General features: G+C 38.4%; 1 protein-coding gene across 2 annotated transcripts in view; it reads right to left on the reverse strand.

Moving 5' to 3' along the window:
• The window catches only part of LOC306872603 (T-cell immunomodulatory protein-like), a 151,095-nt gene that overhangs the window by 63,189 nt on the left and 66,183 nt on the right, over positions 1-21,723 (reverse strand). For both annotated transcript variants that reach the window (XM_079421227.1, XM_079421226.1), the window contains exon 10: positions 10,211-10,353. In XM_079421227.1, the coding sequence (XP_079277353.1) occupies positions 10,211-10,353 (143 nt within the window). The remainder of the gene's footprint in view (positions 1-10,210; positions 10,354-21,723) is intronic.

The raw sequence follows: 21,723 nt of genomic DNA on the forward strand, positions 1-21,723 counted from the left end.
TTAACCTAAATCACAGCAGCATTCATCTATGAAGGATGTACATGTAGGATATCAAACATGTTTGCCAATCACACCAGTGGGCGTTTACTTTCGAGCCTACAGTCTGCCACGCCTATTCAAATAGAGCGTTCTGATGAGGGTGGAGAAACTAGCCTATTACTTCTAAATTATGATGTTTTTGGATGTAAAAATCTTGATAACATTGCAAGTGGACCTCAGAGAACAGTACAAAATAAAAAAGGCAGTTCATGACCCCTTTAAAAAGTAAACCTCAGAGAACAGTACAAAATAATAAAGGCAGTTCATGACCCCTTTAAAAAGTAAACAGAAGTTGTTCCTTCATGACTAGAAGATGGCTGCCAGATGAACTAACTTCCCTTGAAAGGGCCGTGACCATGACTCCAACATGAAAAGTGATTGAAAAGGAGGTGGAAGCTCTAAAATAAAAATCAAACGTGTCAACACATACACTGGTGGTGGAGTCTGCTCAGAAACAGACCACTACACTTCTACATCTGTGAAAGTTGAACGGTGCTTTGCAGTGCAGGTCAGAAGAGACATAGAGGTGAGGAATAGGAGAGAGGCTCACCGAAGCAGAGAGGTGATTAGAGCAGTTCAGAAACACAGGGAGAGAAATAGAGCGAGAGAAAGCATGATAAAGTCTCTCAGGAGCTCTGCTAAACCAGAACACACCTGCTGGCCCACAAGATAGGCATCCACCTGCTGCCTGACTACAGATCAGCTCATACCTCTACACTCCACCTGTATGCACCACCACACATCTCATTACAGAGCTCCTCTGCATCTGAACCGCCATGAAAAGATCCTTGATGGAGATGTCAGAAAGATGTCGGAAAAAATGTGATCCAGCACTTCATAATTGTAACATCTGGATCAAGTCCACTCTAATCACCAGATAAATGTTCTTGGCAAGCTCTGGTGGTGGGTAGGGAAGAGTGACGAGCAAAGGCCTGGCTACAGCCTCACGTACATGACAAATAGATTTTCAGTACGGCCCTCCGGCTGTTTAGCTGTGCTTTCCTCTGCTGATTTAATTTGAATTGACAAATGAAAATAAATTTGTTTTTTCAATGGTGTCCTTTACATTAAAATTAATTCGGTCTTAACGGGAGGGGATGTCTAGCTACATTGGTGGGACACAGCCTATTACCATTTCAAAAAAATCTATAAAATAAAACCAAAATGAGTTTACGTACTTTGGAATGAGCGCGCAATACCTTACGCCCATCCAAATATCTGTACTGTAGATCAACGGTTATTCCTCTTCCCTGACAAGCTCTGGTGGGCATCCCGAGGCTGCTGATGCAGAACCTTAATTAATTTTCAGCCTAAATGGGCAGGAATGGGGAGGGGGTGGGACCATTAGCCCACGGCGTAGCGGCGGTCCTATCAAGTGGGTCATTTGCATGGCGGGAGAAAGACTTTGATGTACAAAGCACAGTGACAGGAGAGAAAGAGAGAGTTAGTAATAGATCAAGAGAGAAGAGGAGTGAGAAGGAACTGGGAAACACCCCGTATAATGGCCCTCTTGTGAGTAAAGGAGGGGCTGCTGGCAGGCAGTGGAGGAGTTTGGCGTATTTGACGGAATGAAGTGAGGAACAGGAGTAGCCTTAAGCAAACTCAATCATATACGGCTGAAGCCAGAGACTCCAGCATGCAGCAATAGTAATGTAGTTTATTTTCCTTTCTTGTATCTCAACACACAAACCAACACATGGACACAGTCACATGTATAGGGACATAACACACTGCGTTAACATACTTGTCTCTGTGTACATTTCCAAATTTGTTTTTGATTTCATGTACAAACAAACTCCTTTTCTCTGCCCTTATCTTTTCTCCATAATCATTCTTTATTCTCATGAGTTGTTGTCTAATGTGTGTCTCTCTTTGCAGAGACAGAGGAAAGTTGATTTAATTACAGCTAGCAGCCACTTCATTTCCGGAGGATGGTTAACTGTGTGCCAGGAGCAGAGTGAAGCTCTACGTTGAGATCTGTACTGCTTAAAAAGACTGACGGAGAGAGACTAACAAACATGAATGCAATCAATAAATAATGAATGAAATGAATTAACAGAAATCCAAACATTTTAATTATCTGATCCGCATTTACTTGAATACAGTTCTATAAATTATAGATAGTACAGTCAACAAAAAAAGCAATGCAGCTAACATAATATAAGCTTATGAGACAAATTTTTTACTGTTCCTTTTTATATTAAATTGTTAGTTCACCCAAAAATGAACATTACTCACCCTCATTTCGTTCAAATTTCGTTCAAAAGCTCTCAGGTTTAATCAAAAATATCTTAATTTGTGTTTTGAAGTTGAATGAAGGTCTTACAAGTTTGGAAAGACATAATCGATGACAAAATTTTCATTTTTGGGTGAACTATCCCTTTAAGTGCTTCCTAAAGCTAAGATGAACTTTAGTTTTGTCCTGTAAGTATGGCCAAAAAAACGTTTTAGTTGAGATTGAGAATAACTAATTGAATAACTTGTTTGAGAACAACTAATTGAATTCAGACTTTTGAAATGTATCATATAATATTTAACATTATAACATTGCACAAAAGTCTTTACTGCTACTTAATTTATTGATAATTTATTGATAATTTAATGAATCCTTGCTGAAACAGTTTGAAAGAGATTCTACTGATAATACTCATATTTAATGCGTAAAGAACAAATAAGAGCAAAAACCATTCTTTGTATTAAGAAGCAAACCATACATAAATACACTATTTACACAGTAAATGGGAATCACTTGAGCTGAACTTGAATGTGACCATTAGGAAGTTCCTGACATGCTGGATGTGTTCCAGAGAACAACATTGTGTCCAGATGTTTTATCAGGCTAAACAACGTCCTCGCCTGACACATGAAAATGAGGGGCGATGGAGCAGTCCCACTGCTGTCTACATAATCTCACCCTCAGCTCTGAGGACAGAGGTCACTCTCTCGCTTTTGAGGCATCCACAACTGTTAATCTCTGGATCAGTGGAGAATGCTTGAGTGGAAAATTACACAACTTCTTTAAGCTGTATCAGAGGGACAAGATCACACTGCCGCTAATGATGAGATCTGAAGCTTTGGATTCATGGAAAAGCTAACGGATTCTGATCAATGTGTTCGTACTGCAGAATGTGTGATCTAATGAGATCGAGATGCTGTGATTGTGTATTATTTATATGGCCAGAAGTGAACAAAAAAATCAATGTGAGCAGAGCTGTGTGAAGATGAACAAAGCGAGTACTCTTCTTAGCCCTCTTAAAGCAATTTTACTGGTGAGTCAGAGGGCTGATGACCAAGCTCTTCTGCCGCTCTTCATTTCATCTGAAGCCAAACAAGCACTTGGGCAAGACACCAGAGTGGAGGAGAGATGAATGGGAAAGGAAGGGAGTGTGTAGGAGATGGGCCAGGTATTTGACATGTAATCTGCTGATAAAGAGAAGATTGAAAAGTGTGCTTGCTTAGCTGTTCTCTCTCTCTATCTGAATCAGACCAAGGGTGAATTCAGCATGCAAACAGCAGCGATTGAAAACAAAGCTGGAGAAGGACACAGAAGCAGCAGAGTAGGTGGAAGAAAATGACAGGAAAGAGAATGCACACTTTGTTCTCTTGAAGCGCTGTAGTCGTGCCTAGTCACACTGTTAAACATCCATAGTAAATGTGTGCAAATTATGTGAAAGCGTGCCAAAGAATCAGTTCTGTGTGTAGCAATGTCGCTTTAGGTCCATTCACACTGCAGATATGCCCTCAGGCAGCTATTTTCTATGTAGCTGATACATGCCGTACACATACAGCTCTTACTTGAATGGACAAAGACTGAAATCTTCAACACTGTTAGTCAAGATTATGTGTAAATGTATTTCAAAGCAGCAATTTGTGATGTAAAGTACTGGTACTTTGACACTCAATTCAGGACAGAAGATTGAGGGGCAGCTGCTCAGTGTCTTCACTTGATGTTAAATGCAATTTGCAGTTAAAATGCTTGCCTTGCCAAGATATTAATGTATACATAGTTTTGTCAGTGAATATACAGTAGACAGGCAGGCAGAATATCATGTCAAAAAACATGTAGATCTGAGCAGTCTTGGAGTATAAATGCAGAAACTCACTTTCTGGATAACGTTAGCAGCTTCAATAAGCCTCAACAATTAGATACTGAAAAACTTCAAAGCACTCTTATGCTTAAAAACAAACAAAAACTTATTTTTTCTTCCCTCAGGTTGATCCAGTTAATGTACACATTTGCTTGAAGGACATCAAATTATATCAAGAAGGTGTTGGGCTCTTTTAACTAAAACACAAAAGTTGAGCAGCATGATTTCTCCCATCATTATTCTATGAGTGGTCCGTCTCCTCTGCACTGTCTCTGGTGTATATCTAGTTTCAAAGTGGAGAAAGAGACAGATCGGTGAAGTATAAAGCTATAAAGCAATTTCTAAATCTCTCAAAATGTTGACGTCGTTTCAGCTGAAAAAGACACTGTACTTTTCCTTGCCCACATTTTCTCAGAAAGTGACACACACATTGACTTACGCTAACACAAAACGATCTTTATATATAAACAGTGAAGGATAAAATGGGGATGTGTGTGTCAGAGGTACAGATGATCGTCAGTGAGAGAAACATACAGTGACTCCTCCTGAGCATCTCCACGTCAGTGTCAGCATGTGGGCTGGACTTACGTAGTCAGTGATGGACCAAGGCCTGACTCCACCCCCAAATACTACCATTTCAGCAGTAAGTCCCTGGTGTATCCTCACAAAACCATGTGCTATAGATGGGGGCATCTAACAGTCTAAATACTGCAGTCTTTGTGTGTGTGCGCGATTTGAGGTTGACTTTAAATGAAAATTGATCCCATTTACTTTCTCAGTGCAGGTTTATTCTCCTAATGTGGATGATTCATCAGTTCTGCTGACGTCAACCTAGTCTAATTTTCGCAATCAAGTCAATTCCTGATGGACAAAATAATAATAAAAAAAAGTGTTTTATACCCCGTTTCACTCAGAAATACATCACAATACAGTAGCAAAAGAGGATTTTAAGGAAAAGTTCAGCAAAAAAAATGAAAATTCTGTCATAATTTACTCTCCTACCCTCCTGCCATTCCAAATTGCTATGACGTATTTTCTCAGTGGTATAATAACAGTTTTACCAAATCCAAACAATGACAGTCAGTTCCACTGACTTCAATTTTACAGACAAAATTGTATTTAATTATTTTTTAAATATCTCCTTTTTGTTCACCAAAAGAAAAAGGTTTAGAATGACATGACTCATGAGTGTGAGTACAGGTACATCTCAAAAAAGTTTAATATCGTGAAAAAGTTTTTCTTGTAACTTATTTCAAATAGTGAAACATTCATATATTTTAGATTCATTACATGTAAAAGTAAAACATTTCAAAAGTTTTTTTGTTTTAATTTTGATGATTAGAGCTTACAGCTCATGAAAGTCAAAAATCAGTATCTCAAAATATTAGAATATTTACATTTGAGTTTCAATTAATGACCGTCCCTACAGTATAAATTCCGGGTATCTCTTGTTCTTTGAAACCACAATAATGGGGAAGACTGCTGACTTGGCAATGATCCAGAAGACGAACATTGACACCCTCCACAAAGAGGGTAAGTCACTGAGGGTCTTTACTGAAAGGTGTGGCTGTTTACAGAGTGCTGTATCAAAGCATATTAAATGCAAAGTTGACTGAAGGAAGAAATTGGGTAGGAAAAGGTGCACAAGCAACAGGGATGACTGCAAGCTTGAGAATACTGTCAAGCAAAGCTGATTCAAACACTTGGGAGAGCTTCACAAGGAGTGGACTGAAGCTGGAGTGCATCAAGAGTCACCACGCTCAGACGTCTTCAGGAAAAGGGCTAAAAAGCCACTTCTGAACCAGAGACAACGTCAGAAGAGTCTTACCTGGGCTGTGGAGAAAAAGAACTGGACTGTTGCTCAGTGGTTCAAAGTCCTCTTTTCAGATAAAAGTAAATTTTGCATTTCATTTGGAAATCAAGGTCCCAGAGTCTGGAGGAAGAGTGGAGAGGCACAGAATCCATGTTGCTTGAAGTCCAGTGTGAAGTTTCCACAGTCAGTGATGATTTGGGCTGCCATGCCATCTGCTGGTGTTGGTCCACTGTGTTTTCTGAAGTCCGCAGACAACGAAGCCATCTACCAGGAAATTTTAGAGCACTTCATGTTTCCTTCTACTGACAAGCTTTATGGAGATGCTGATTTCATTTTCCAGCAGGACTTGGCACCTGCCCACACTGCCAAAGGTACCAAAAGCTAGTTCAATGACCATGGTGTTACTGTGCTTGATTGGCCTGCAAACTCGCTTGACCTGAACCCCATAGAGAATCTATGGGGTATTGTCAAGAGGAAGATGAGAGACACCAGACCCAACAATGCAGATGACCTGAAGGCCGCTATCAAAGCAACCTGGGCTTCCATACCACCTCAGCAGTGCCACAGGCTGATTGCCTCCATGCCACGTCGCATTGATGCAGTAATTCATGCAAAAGGAGGCCCAACCAAGTATTGAGTGCATAGAAATGAACATACTTTTCAGAAGCCTGACATTTCTGTTTTTTATTGATCTTATGTAATATTCAAATTTTCTGAGACACTGAATTTTGGGTTTTCATTATCTGTAAGCCATAATCGTCAAAATTTCAAGAAATAAAGGCTTGAAATATTTCACGCTGTGTGTAATGAATCTATATAATATATGGGTTTCACTTTCTGAAATGAGTGACAAAAAATATTTACCTTTTTCACGATATTCTAATTTTTTGCGATGTACCTGTAAATGATGACAATTTTCATTTTTGGGTGAACAATCCCTTAAAGACTGTGCTTTAGTGAATTAGGCATAAAATACCACTGGTAGTTCTGCAAGACTGTGCAAAAAAGAAACCACATTTAGGATATGGTCCAACCTCAAACAAACTGCAACTTTCAAAATTAATACTTATGATTTAGAAATAAAGTAACAGCTGCTAAAATTTCCTTTTCACCCACACTCTTGAAAACAAAGGTGCTTCACGATGCCATAGAAGAACCTTTTTTGTCTAAATTTGTCTAAATGGTTCCATAAAGAACCTTTCTGTTTCAAAAAAGTTTTTTTGAGGCAAAAGAAGGTTCTTCAGGTTATAAAAAGGTAAGAAAAAGGTGGCTCTTTAAAGAACCTTTGACTGAATGGTTGGTTCTTTGTGGAACCAAAAATGGTTCTTCAATGGCATCGCAGTGAAGCACCTTTATTTTTAAGAGTTCATGCACCTGATTACGATTTAAAATCTACAATTTCAGACTAACTTGGAAACATTCAGATTGGTAAGAGAGGGCACAACAGAAGTTAAAAATAGCATCTACACCTACACCTCTCTGCTAATAACATCCCTTTATCTTATATTGCCTAGATAGGATATGACAGAGAGAGTAGAGAGACTTAAGTGTCAGAAGTCCGATGAGAAGTGGAGAGAGAGGCTGATGATGCGGACTGAAGCTGAAGAGGATGGAGAGAACCCTTGAAGAGCCAATAAGGTGAAACACAGAATTGAATGCAAACGTTTTAATCCACTGACAGTTCAGAAACATATAGATCAGTATAAATCTTTACACTCACTGAATCTGCTGAAGACTATGTATGGCTCATTTAAAAGAAGTGTGAAGCTCTCATTTCAATTTTAAATGGTTTTGACTTTGAAAATGTTTCTGGCTGGTTGGATAAACTCTCTCACCCACCCACTCGCTTGCTAAAAAAAAAACACTCACCAACTCCAACACACTATCACCTCAGAAACCATGACAACCTTTGCTAACAACATGGGCTGGAGGATGTTTGAAAGCATTTGGGGGAGAAAAAAAAACAAGAAAGAAACTGGCACAACATTACACATATCTACATCCATCACTCATTTCTAAACTGCAAAATGCCCATGCGTTTGATGGGTATCAGCATGCTTATTCTGACTTCATGAGCATATGAATATAGCCTGCTTCAGACATCCACTAGGCCCCTATATTCAACAATCAACAGTTACAGAACATGCAAAATCCTACATTTCTTCACTAAACTGTTCAATAAATCTTAAAAAAAAAACGGAAGTATGGAATATGTTATTTATTTGAATAGCAAAAAAACCGAAGCAGCACGACTCTTGATTCCACAAAGAGTGTGAAAAAAGAAACTAGAGAAATTTCATGGGAGTGTTTAGAGTTATCCAAGCACAGATTGGTATGAGATAAGAAAGTGGCCATCTGTGAGGAAAGGAGGTTTTAACATCGAGCTCCTGGCTGATGAGAATCAAATCACTCTCCTTGGCATCTTAGTCATTAGAGGCGACGATAATGACAATAGGCCGATTTGAACACACTGGTGTATGTCTGAGGTCTCTGGATGCATGTTGCCTGATTACTGTGGAAATGCTGATGATGAGATTGGCTGTGGGGTGATTAGAAGAGACTATAGCAGCACTAAAGCCTTTTGACACAAAGGGAAGGTTAAGCCTTCACTGACTTAAAGATTAGGTCAACCTAATGTATTAAGCATGAAGACCATAGACTAGACCACAACGAACCAGATCATAAAAAAGAAAAGCATTTTTCTAGGATTCTGTGTGTGTGGCTAAAGCAACTCTGTGAGATTCTCTGAGTCCAGACACAAATCCCCTGTCCTGCAGTATGATGTGAAGTTGTCTTTGTGTTCTAAAAGCATCTGGAGCATCTCTCATAGTCACCTGGAGGCCAGCGGCAGAGCCTCTAGTATCTTATCTCAATCAGAGAGCTGTTAATCTATCCATGCCCTTCCTGCTGCTCTTTCAGGCCTGTCTGTCCTCGCTCAGGTCAGGCCAGATCGAAGACGGGTGACAAGCTTCTGGCTCTTCACAGGCACCTGCTCCCTCGCCTTTGTTGACGGCAACACTTAGCCAACACTCAGCCAACCTTTACCCTGCCATTTATTCACTGTTAACATAATAGAGAATGAATGTATGATGTGTGATGTAAATTTATTTTATTTTAAGCCGTTCAATGGAAGGATATATATAAAAATCTTTTTTTTTTTTTTTTTTTTAATGTTTGATGCATGACAGACATGCTCTAAAACATGCAAATTATCTCCGCAGTCCATTTACAGAAAGCTGCAAAAACTGAATTTAGAAATTGATGTCACAACTATAAGCTAATTTATCAACATGGATGCAGCATGCTCAGAAAGAGGGTGGAATAATATCATCTATGCTGAGCAATATTATAAGTGGAGAGGAAAAACATAAAATGCCCCAGAAGTGCAGAAAGTCTCCCAAAGTCTTGTTTTATCAGGATCATCCAAGAAATCCTCCAACTTAAGGTTTAAATTCTTTGAAGGAGAAAAAACAGCTACTGTGGCAGTATCAAAAAGATCCTATTTGGATAAAAGGAAAAGTAATAAAGGTTGGGTTTTAGTCCTGGTTTGTTTCTTAGGAAGTAAAATACTTTGCAAAAATGTTAAGGCACGACTTGTTTGGTTTAAAAATTTAATTTAAAAGTTTCACAGTTTTTACGTTTCAAAGTCAAAACATAATTCCTTTCTTTGCGATTCAATATTGATAAAAAATTATTTTCTTGCTAAAAAAGCTGGAAAGAGGTGGACTCAGCCATTCACTTTTTAACACACAAGCCACTGCCTTTGAGAAGTGGGTCGTAATGCTCTACAAATACTCTTCATAACTTGTGAAGAAAAAAAAAAAACTTCTTGAGAGTAGGTCCTCAATTCAAGGAAAGTATTTTTACTCTTCAGATTGAGATGTTTTGTTTTTGTAAATCTGGTGATGTGCAAATCTACTGATTTTAGAGACGATTTAACGATTTTAGCTCTCCATCCAAAACCCAAGATGTGTATAAATCTTCACATTTTTAGATGACCATTGTGACCATTTCACAATGTCTCCATTCTTATACTTTTTTCACCATTTCACCATTATCACCACCAGTGCTTTATTCTGAACTTTGATCAGATCCTATGTAAACAGTACTCATTATTTGAACAGTAATTTCACTAGATGCTCTCTTCCTCTTACTCAAATAATCAGTTGTAACATGACTTTTGTTCCTACTAGAGTAATTACGGATAAATAAACAACATTATTTGTACTTGAGTACACATTTTGGCTACCCAGCACTGATGCTGACTTACCTAGCACTGGTGTTACGAAGAATGACGAGGGCATCGGGAAAGCCATCCAAGTTGTAGTCTCCTAAGTGCAGGGTGATGTCTGAAGAAGACACAAATCCCCACACAGAATCCTTTCTCCTGAAGTCCATCAGCACTGGCACCCACTGGAACAGCAATTCAGAAGACAATTCAGTTACATGAGCTGACATACAGTACAAGAGATCACTGCTAAAAGGAAAAGCAATATAATTCCTCAAAAGTTAACTAAATTCACAACACAGTTTAATGCAGTTGACATGAATAACTATATGAAGTATTACACAGAAAGTACAAAATTAATGGTTTCAAATAAATATTACTGCATATTAGACGTGTAATACTGTGAAATACTGTACAAAGTTTTTCTGATTTTATAAAGTGACTAAATGACATTATTAAATTAGTTGATGATGTGATGATGAATTTGTAAGGATAGGGATCAGACCAGTGTCTGATATGAGCCAAAGTTAACAGGTCATGTGAACACCCCCCCCCACAAATAAAAATAAAAAATCAAATATTGGACTGAATGTAGCCAAAGCAAAGCAGCACACCAGACAGTGCAGCATTATAGTTCTCAAGCTCTCTGGTTTCGGTCATTTGCACGTGTGTGGGGGAGGCACAGGCGCAGATGCTACAGGCTTTACTCACTCATGAATGTAAAACAGAGAGCCAGGTGCATCTCTGCATGTTTACATCCATGGGGATGGAGGCACAGAGACAGGAGGGAGGGAGAGAGAGATTGCCAGAGATATGCAGGGAGAGGGGAGATGGACACAAAGTGGTAAAGAGAGAATGCAGGAGAAAGAAGGCAGAGCGTTCTGTAATGGCTGCTAATAAGATTTTTATCTGACCCTCGGTACACAGCCAGAATCAGCAATGCATGGATCAGGCAAAGAGAGAGTGTGTATTTGTACAAACTATTTTGCATTTGTACAAAATAATATGTCTAAAGCTAATATTGGTAATATCTCTAAAGCAAGAACTAATTGATGTTAGTCTCATCTCCGCTGAAAAGAAAAATAGAAGTCAAGCTCGTGAGTCATGGTGTGCACTGTAGGCCTAGCCTCCTCATTATGAGCAAATGTGAGAGTCCTGCAATGTTTGTTTACATTGCAGCACCATTTCCCACTAAGCGCTTGACAGGTTATCTAGGAGTATTTCTGTTAAACTGTGGTTTAAAATATTTGATATGCAGTTCAGACTGTTAAAGATATACAGTAACAATCACAACACATACAAACAATTTAAGCATCACAATAGCTAAACAATTAAAGATATAACTCCCCTATATACCATCATAAACATAATTAACTTTCAAAATATTAGAGAAAATAACTAACCTTATAACTGCTAGAGATGTAACATACTGATTATCAAACATAACAATAACTAACATTAAACCACTAGAGGGTATATAGCAACACTAACAACTGGCAAACAGTTACAACTAACCTTTAAACATTAAAGACGTATCAATAGCGAACTTCAGAAAGTTAGCAGTATAAGCTTTAAATAAAATAAAGTTTAAACTGCTAGAGATTACAAAAACTAACTTAGAGATTACTTCAAACCTTAGAGACACAACACTGCAACTAGCTTTAATCCATAGAATAGAGAAATCAATAATTAACTTTCAATTATAGCTAACTTTCAAGGTGCAAGGTAGCTGATTCCATAGGTTATAGGCCAGCAACCAAAAAAGTTGTATCAGCCCATTAATTTGAGACAAGATTGTGGGACATGCTGAAGTGCTTTATCAGAAGATCTTAAAGATATTCTAGATAAGTAAGGGAGGATAAGATCTTTAAAGTATGATGGGGCTTGATCATTAAGGGCTTTAAATACAAACATCATCTTTAACTGGATCCTAAAATAAACCAGAAACCAGAAGGGAGACTAAAATTGGAGTGATATGATCATATTTTTTTAGCCAATGTTAACAGCCTTGCAGCATCCTGGAACATCTGAAGGTGTGAGAGTGAAGATTTACGAAAATCAAGACAGAATCACAACAATTGTGAGGAAATAAAAATGTTAGCTTAACTATTCTTAACAACTGAGTTAATGTGTTTGACTCAAAGTTCAAGAACGATACCCAAATTTCTCACCTGAAGCGAAATTGAAGGAACATGATTACCAAGCTAATTAACCAGGCAACATCTAGATTTCAGGGGACCAAAATTATTATTTCAGTTTTGTCATTATTATGCAGACAGTTATGCAGAGACAGTTATTTGATAACAAGACTATCCTCGAAGCAGTCCAGAGAAGGCTGGAGTCACCAGATTTCCAAGGCAAATATAGCTGAGAGTTATCAGCAAAGAAATAAAAAGTAATATTATGTTGCCCAATAATACTTCCAAGAGGAAAAAAAGAAAAAAAAAGGGGAACTCAATATAGACCCCTGAGGAACCCCACTAACAATTAAGATAAGAACTAAACCACTGTAAGGCTATGCCCTTCATTGGATAGACATGGTCTATTGTGGAAAAGGCAGTGGTAAGATATAGTAGTTTTTTTTTTTTTTTTGCTATGATGAGTTGTAAACCATAATGAAATGTAAAAATAACTAACCTGTAAACCACATTAGAGATGTAACAATTGCTTTCAGAGAGATATATATATATATATATATATATATATATATATATATATATATAAAATATATTGCCTCAGTAAAGGAAAATCTGAGGTTTGTTAGAATCAAATCCCATGATTGTGGTAGAGCGTGGAGAGGCGACCACACAACCATCCGTGAGTTATATGATGTCACAATGTGTGATGGTTAAATGTCTAGTTTGAAAAAAAAAAAAAAAAAAACATCTTATGTGTTTTATATCTTATATGGGTTAATAATTAGAAATATGATCTAGTTATATATTAATTCATTCTGCCAGATATCCTATGATGACCTGGATGATTGACAACCAAGATAAACCCATCTTCAGGTACGTTCACTCTCATTTCTCTCTCTCTCTCATTTTCTTTCTTTCATTCTTTTACTCAATCAGTTAATGAATGTTTAATGGTTCTTAAGCTCCTGGAACACTTCCCTCCCATAGGACTGCTGAGCCAGACCTCAAGCCCCACCACAGGTCCTAAGACAGCAGTTCTAACTGATGGGTTGTTAAAACAGGTTATGAGATGTTATGACAGCTTATGGGCACAGTTACTGATGGCTCATCATAACTAAGTAGAAATACTGACAGGGTTTTAAATTGAACATGTTTGGCAAACCATTTCTAAACTAGGGCCATTATTGTTGAGAACCTCAATACCAGCTGAAATAAAACAAATGATCTTTATGAACGACTCTGAGTGGGTGTACCTGGTGGTACATGTTGAGACACTATAAAATGTATGCACACATTCGGTTCTGTTTCTGTGTGTGTGAGCTATCTCAGAGTCCTCTCTAATATTAAGAACTACAGTAAAGCTTCACATACAAAAACAAAACATCTCTTTCTCTCAAGAAGCCACTCACACAGAATGGCCTTAACTCCCAGCTGAATTCCACTGAATTGAAGTCTCTATTCATTGAACATAGAAATGATCATGTAAACAGTCATTGCCCTTGTGGCCATCTACAATCGGCTTCCATCACTCCGTGTCTGCTTGTGTAAATTGACTTATATCAGTGCTGACTGCTGTTTAATGCTAAGTCTTATTGATTTATTAGGGAGGGTAGATGGAAATCACAAGGCTGTGGGCTGACATTGTGGTGAACACAGAATGGGTGTACTCAAGTCCTTCTAGCTGATAGTTAAGAGTCAAATTGACGCATGTTTGAGATCATTACTATTCTGAACATGAGTGTTTTCAAACCTTCAAATTTAAGAATGAACTATCTCTGACAGCAAGTGGCAGATTTACCCAAGTATGCAAAGCGCTGCACAGTTTTCCATTTCAGACACCCACTTATGGAAAAGAAATTAAGTATTTACAGTACACGCAGCTTTTCAAAAGCCATTTTTATTGTAATTTTGTATTTTTGTGTACCATTTATCAAATAACACCAAATACAAGAGTACAGAGACAACAGAGCTGCTTTAGATTTTTCCTCTGCTATTCACTGTCGCTCAGCAAAATGGTCCATTCGTGAGTGCCTCCAAGTCACAGTTTTATGTAACTGCAATGTTTCTGTGCATGTGAATCTTATTGGTTAGCCAGCTTCATTTGCAGTTTGATAGAAAAGAGATTACAACACCTCTCTGTAGCATGCAAATGTTTGTCGGTCCGAACAGACGCATTAACAGCCGTTCATTCAAAATGTTTATCACACCAAATTTTCACACCGAACATCCGTTGTGGTGTGAACAGGCCTTCAGAAGATTAGGAAAAAGCAAGAGAAAAATATAGCAAACATGAAAGACTAAGAGATTATTTAGCCAGTAAAGGTATTGAGAATTAGATGGTGAGACATAACCTGCTTTATGATGAAAGCGAGAACTGCTTGCATGTGCCAAACTTGGCATCTAGACAGTCTGAATATGAGCAGGTTTGATCTACATTGAAAACATCCTTCCAAAGTTTAAAAATAACCTGAACCAGCTGCCGCTGAGAGTAGGTGTTGGCGGCATTAGCTGCTGGCCAATGAAGACTGTTGGCGGCAAACCAGCCTGGCAGTGTCGACCTATACCATTTTAAAGAAAGCCTAGCACACATTATGCCACATGCGATGACATCCCTCAATCTCTAATGGTGACGGATGAGTGGAGGAGGCCGGCAGGGTCATACAGAGACGGATGTAAAAGGCACCATGCAGAATTCACGCAGAAATAAGCCTGACAGTATGTGACTGGCAAAATGTCCTGCTTATCAGCAGCCTTTGGAGAAATGCGAACAGATCAATAATTCAAGGCCAGTAAACGGTTTATACTTTAAGCCACCATAAAACCGAGAGAGTTTTTTCCCACCATCTACTTTACACAGACCTGGACTCTCTGACAGGTCAGGGGAGGGTTTTGGCTACTCCTCTGGCAGGTGCCTAGAGAGCCTGTGTACGCCGCTCATTGTTTAAAAGGATGTGAGAGCTCATCTGAGAATCAGCCAGGCCTTCCTAACAAAGACTCTGCACATTTATCATCCTGTTTGTGGAGAACGTCTACCTGACAGTTCACTGAGGCCGACCAAGTGAACACGTGGCATGACACGTTATAAAAGACGCTTTTGCATGTCTAAGACTACAGCTGGCATCTCAGAGTGTGTGTGATGGATGAGAGGAGCGATTAGAAAGAATGAAGATGAGAAGGAAGAGGCTGCTATCCGCTGCTCTACTGATTAACCCAATCAACCCGAACTGGAGCACACAGACCCACTTCACACACACACACCCACACCCCTCAAGTCCAATCAAACAGAAATGAGACGGAAGCTAATCAGTGTCATCCAGGATAACAAGACACTCTGTAATTAACCAACTACCATAGAAAACACGCTAATTTCTCATTTGGCTTCCTGCTTTAAGATGTTTATTGGCTGAACACAGCTGGGAGAGACCTGCATTAATGCCACCGCAACGCCATGAGCGTCTAGACACTAAGGATGATGGGATACCTAGGCGCCAGCAATTACTTCAGCTTTATAGGTTATTACTCAATACTTGTTCACGACACATGACAGTTTGTCATGTTATGAGTCACTTACATCTTTTGAAGTGTTTCATTTGTGTAAATGACTGCATGAGCCCAGCAAACACCATGCGACCGAACAGCCGAAATGTCAACAAATTAGACAATGCCATTGTTGCCAAAGTGACAGAGAGGGGAAGAGGGAGAGAATGATCTCTTTAATGCAGAAAGCCATGATAGCCTTTCCTTAGCAAAAGTAATGGGACATCTTAGATAGAGCAGACGCTGTGCACAGAATACAAATGGCCCATTTTCCTCCCTCCCTCATATCAGTTGGGGAGACATCATCACGTTTGCATTGCCAAGACTCCATCCCTGTGGCTTTGTTTACTAAAGCGCAAAAAGTCCCTTTTTTAGCCGAGCTACGCTTTCCACCACTCCCACATCCCAGCTGCGACGCTTCATTAGGCCAAGAAATTAAAATCAGAGCTCGCCGGCGGGAAGACACCAGACGAGGTGCCATTACATCAATAGGTGCCACTGACAGATTATATGAAAGTGCGACGTCTAATGAACTGCCATCTTTATGCCACTCCGGGAGGGAAAAAAAGGAAGAAAGAAAGCATGCCATTCCTCCCTGCATGTGAAACAGAATCTACAGCAGACGGCCTCTTCATTAGCCTCCCTAGAGGAGAGAAGCACAATTTGTAGTGAAATGTGGTACAAGAATCAGGAGACGGGCGTGTCAGATCAGAGGTGTTGATGGCAGGAAAGGTGGGAAGGGTACAGGCTGTTATTACAGCATGCAGTGTTTATGTCTGAAGAGAAAAGACTAGACACGTGCACCTGCAAGAGTGCCCAGAACCGAAGGTCACCTGCAGGCAGTGATTAATTTGTAAATAATGACAGCCGTAGCAAGGACTGGTGGATGATCTGGCAAGTTGAGGGGGGGATTGGTGGGCAAAAAAAACAAAACAAAACTGTCTTTAGTACCATTTTGACACTTTATGGGAGAATACATACATAATTTCTGAAAAAAATGTCATGTTTTACACAAAAATACTAAGCAGCACAACAATTTTTAAACAATAGTAATATTTCTCAATATGGAGGCAGACAAAGTACACAACTCCATTACTTGAGTGAAAGTACAGATACTGCGGGTCAAATATTACTTAAATCACTTCATGTAACCCTAGAAGAGTGATTACTGATAGGCTGTCAAAAAAGTCAGGTTTTAGAGAAAAAAAAAAAATTCACTCACTGACTTTCAAAGCTGCTACATAGTAATGAATTTCTACTTGAGGACCTTGACAGAAATAGACATATTCAGATATTTGTCTTTCAAATGTAGTGAAGTTAAAGTCATAAGAAAAAATAAGACTCGAGTAAAGTACAGATGCTCAAAAAGTGTACTTAAGTACAATACTCAAGTAAATGTACTTCATTACTGTCCACCTCTCTCAATATGACAGTTTTAACTGTATTTTTGATCAAATAAATACAGCCTTGGTGTGCATAATAGACTAATATGTGACCCTGGACCACAAAACCAGTCTTAAGTCGCTGGGGTATATTTGTAGCAATAGCCAAAAATACATTGTATGGGTCAAAATTATAGATTTTTCTTTAATGCCAAAAATCACTAGGGCATTAATTAAAGATTATGTTCCATGAAGATATTTTGTAAATTTCCTACTATCAATATATCAAAACTTAATTTTTGATTAGTAATATGCATTGCTAAGGTCTTCATTTGGACAACTTTAAAGGCGATTTTCTCAATATTTAGATTGTTTTGCACCCTCAGTTTCCAGATTTTCAAATAGTTGTATCTCGGCCAATTATGTCCTATGCTAACAAACCATACACCAATGGAAAGCTTATTTACTCAGCTTTCAGATGATGTATAAATCTCAACTTTAACAAATGTACCCTTATGACTGGTTTGTGGTCCAGGGTCACATATATAAAACCCCAAACTTCTGAACAGTAGTGTATGTTAAAGGGATAGCTCACTCAAAAATAAAAATTCTTTCATCATTTTCTTTTTCTTCATGTTGTTCCAAACCTGCATGACTTACTTTCTTTCCGTGGCACACAAAAGAATATAAAAAATATATTAACAAATACCACTAACCCCACTGACTTTCATTGTAGAGACAAAAACACAAAAGACATCTTTCAAAATGTTACACAGAAGAAAGAAATTCATACAGGTTTGGAATGACAAAGGCGTGTAAATGATGACTTTTTCATTTGTTAGCGAACAACTCCTGTAAACGATTTACTGTGATTACTGTGACACTGGCGACAGACATTCAGTATCTCATTCTCATGGTCCAGAGTAATGCTTAAAAAAACAAGTGATACACATATTCAATATTTCAACTGTTCCAGCACTGCTCTAGTGAAAATCATTTGTATCGATGATGTTTCCACTTCTTTTAACACAAATCACAAATAACTAAATCAAAAGAAGACGCCTCAATGCCATTACTGCAGAGAATTACCATAATTACTCTTAACAAAATTCAAAGAACAGTATTTCCAGAGACATGGTTAGACATGAGATGTGGGCAGTGAACCATATGGTTTGTTTATAATGGGAATCGTAAGACCCCTAATCTGTACAGTTCATAGCATAAATGTCTTTCAGAAGCGTATGAGGTTTGATAAACTACAATAGGTGCTGTATCTTACTGCAGTGGTGCCAGATTAGCTTATCGAAAAAAAAAACCTTCACTGACTAAATAAAGGCGAAATTGATGACAAAAGTTGTCCCTTGACAGACTAACTATTGTGAATGTTAAAGCACAGAACATTAGCAGGAGTCACTTAAGGAAAGCGCTAATGACTCGGCCTAAGCACTTGTTTTCAGAATTGTTTCAGATGACATTAAAACAGAAAGGATGCAAACAGCATTTCATAAAAAATGCCAAAGGTTGAAATCCAGATCTGTCAGACATTTCATTACATGTATACTGCAGATGCTTCATGTAGCACGATGCACCATTAACCACAGTTGTACCTTAAACTCTGCGGCACAAACACACAAAGCCTTAGAAACCATTCTGAACACTTTAGCAACTGACTAGTTGTCTAAAACTTTGGGAAAGACAAGAATCCCTTTGTGCACAAATCTGTGGAGTTTTCTGTTGAGTTGTGTGCGCGAGTTTCTGGGAGGAACTGCTCATCAGATAAAACTTCTATTTTGGCTAATTTCTGATAATGCTTTCTGCTGCCAATAAGTGCGCAGCCCTCTCAGCTTCCATTAGCACATTTTACCATATTCAAATCCGCACACATTCCCCGTTAATCAGTTTAGATCATGTTAAAAACCATTCAGATTGTGTGTGGGTCGACTAACAACTCATGAGTGGCAGCATACAAGCCGAACAGGTGGTGCTGTGACACGAGGGGAACGGGACGCCATGAGTACTGACAGAATCACCAGCTGCCTGAGTGAGAGACTAAATGAAGGGCTTAGTGCACTGTATGAGCTAAGCAGATAATAGCCAATCTAACCTCCTCAGGAGATGTCTCTACACCGATGTCTCCAAAATGTAGACCTCAGTAGCTTTGCCCACAGGACACTTACTTCTGATAATTTAGAGATGTCAAGATAAAAAGAAGCAGTCAGATACAAAGCCACATCCACACTTAAACGGATCAATACCGTTAAACAAACTGCTCAGAGACTGACGCTTTAGGTGATTTCAGACTCACGAGATACATAAACAATGAGACAAGCAAATATCCAGACAGAGACACACACAGGGCAGGCAGATTTCAGAGTGTGAGCCGTGAGAGTGAGCGTAAATATTATTTATACTCTGAGAGAAAAAAAAAAAAAAAAAAAATTGAAATAAATGGCCTGACACACTCAGCTGATGCTGCCAAGCTGGAAACAAAGTTGCTATTACAGACAACATGAAAATGAAATGAATAAGTGTGAGACGCCCCGGGCTGAGAGAGAGAGCAGCTCAGCCTATGAAGGCGTCCGTCCATCCCTCCCTCCCTCTCCTGTTCACTTCCTCACAACTCTGTTGAAATTCAATACACACGTACAGAGACGCTCACTTTCACCACCTCAGACAATCTATTGCTTCGCTCTAAATAATTTCCTCCCCATCTCTCTTTCTTTCTCGCACCATGTTTTATGGATGCCGCTTTGCTGCATTGCAGGTTAAGGGATAGTTTAATTCTGTGGTGATCCCAAAGCCCTTCCTTCTCTTATTACTTCAGAGCTCGGAAATCATGTCTACAATTCAAGTAATCATTTAAATCTGGGTTAGGGTGAAAAGCGTACAGGTGTAAACGAAATGCAAACATCGTCAAAGCGATTCGTTACAAAACACAATTGAGGTGTTTCTGAAATAACTGAAAAACTGCTTATTGAGCTAGAAGCTAAACCTAAAAAATATAATAATGAGACTTTTTTACAGGTAAAATGGACAAAAAAAAAATTAAAAACATTTAAAAAAGGCACAATTGCAAAAACTAACGAAGCAAACAACATTTAAGGCAAATATTAGGCTAAACGTCAAGGACGATAACTGTAACCATAAAGTTTTAATAAACATTCTAATTTTATGAGAGTGCCGAAGTCTACACCAGAGCTGCTGTGTAACTATAATGATAAAGAGGAATAATATCAGTTTTTCCAGCTGAAGAATGAATCAACATTGACAGCCAATCAGAATCTACCAGACTTTGAAGAGCTTGAGCACTTAAAGTAACAGACAACAAAAAGACAAATAAAAATCTCAGTTCACTCCAACCCACGTACTATAGGAATGATGACAATAATAATAATTTATTTGTATAGCACTTTTCATACATAAAATGCAACTCAAAGTGCTTCACAAGCATAGAACAAATATTAAAAACAACATCAACATAAGAATATAATTTTTTTTTTAATAATAATAATAACTTCACACACTATTGATTAGTGATTGTCTTTTCTTCACCTATTGTGATGCACATTATTGGCTTCTTGAATGAGAAGATGATAATACACTCTTAAAAAAAGGTTCTTTATTGGCATTTAAGGTTCCAAAAAGAACCTGTACCATCCATGGAACCTTTTTCTTCCACAAAAGGTTATTTACAGTGTAAAAAGGGTATTTAGATTAATAAAATGTTCTTCACACTAAGAAAAAAATGGTTCTTTTAAGAACTGTTCACTGTAAGGTACTTTGGGGAACCAAAACTGGTTCTTCTATGGCATCGATGTGAAACCCCCCATTTGCAACCTTTATTTTACAGAGTGTAATGCACTCTGCAATATTCCATAAACATAACAATGACCATTTTTGAAGTGAACCCGTCATTAAATAAATATTTACATTTTACATTTAAAAAATTTACACACATCAACTGTAATTACAATAGAAGTGACTTGGAAGTTGCCATTTATACAGCCAGCCAAAATTGTGTGTGCATGTGTGTGTGTGTGTGAGGGTGATGGCAATCGCTGTCCCTAATCACTCTAATGAGTGTGATGTCACACGTGTTTACACTGTCGATATTAAACAGATGAGCTGGAAAGGAAAACAGACAGAATGAGTTTATTTAGCAGACTATGTGTGTGAGGGAGCGTATTGTGTGATTAGCAGACACACACACCCCCGTCCACACAAACATGCTTAAAAACAGAGAAATCCCTGGGCCAATTAAATCATAGACTGCATTCTTTGACTATAACACAAGCGTGTCTTTTGTTATTCTCCATCTTTTGTCAAGTGCTTGTTTTCTTGTTTCTTCTCTTTTCAATACACCAAATGTGCTGCCATGTCTGTATCAGTCTCGTACATTATTTGGCAGCATTGAATAAACTTTCAAACCAGTGTAGCTTGTTGTTTTCTGAACTCTAAAAAGAATGGAAGGGGAGAGAAGAAAGAAAGAAAGACCAAT

Source organism: Barbus barbus (assembly GCF_936440315.1).
Source record: "Barbus barbus genome assembly, chromosome: 1".
Classification (NCBI taxonomy): Eukaryota; Metazoa; Chordata; class Actinopteri; order Cypriniformes; family Cyprinidae; genus Barbus; species Barbus barbus.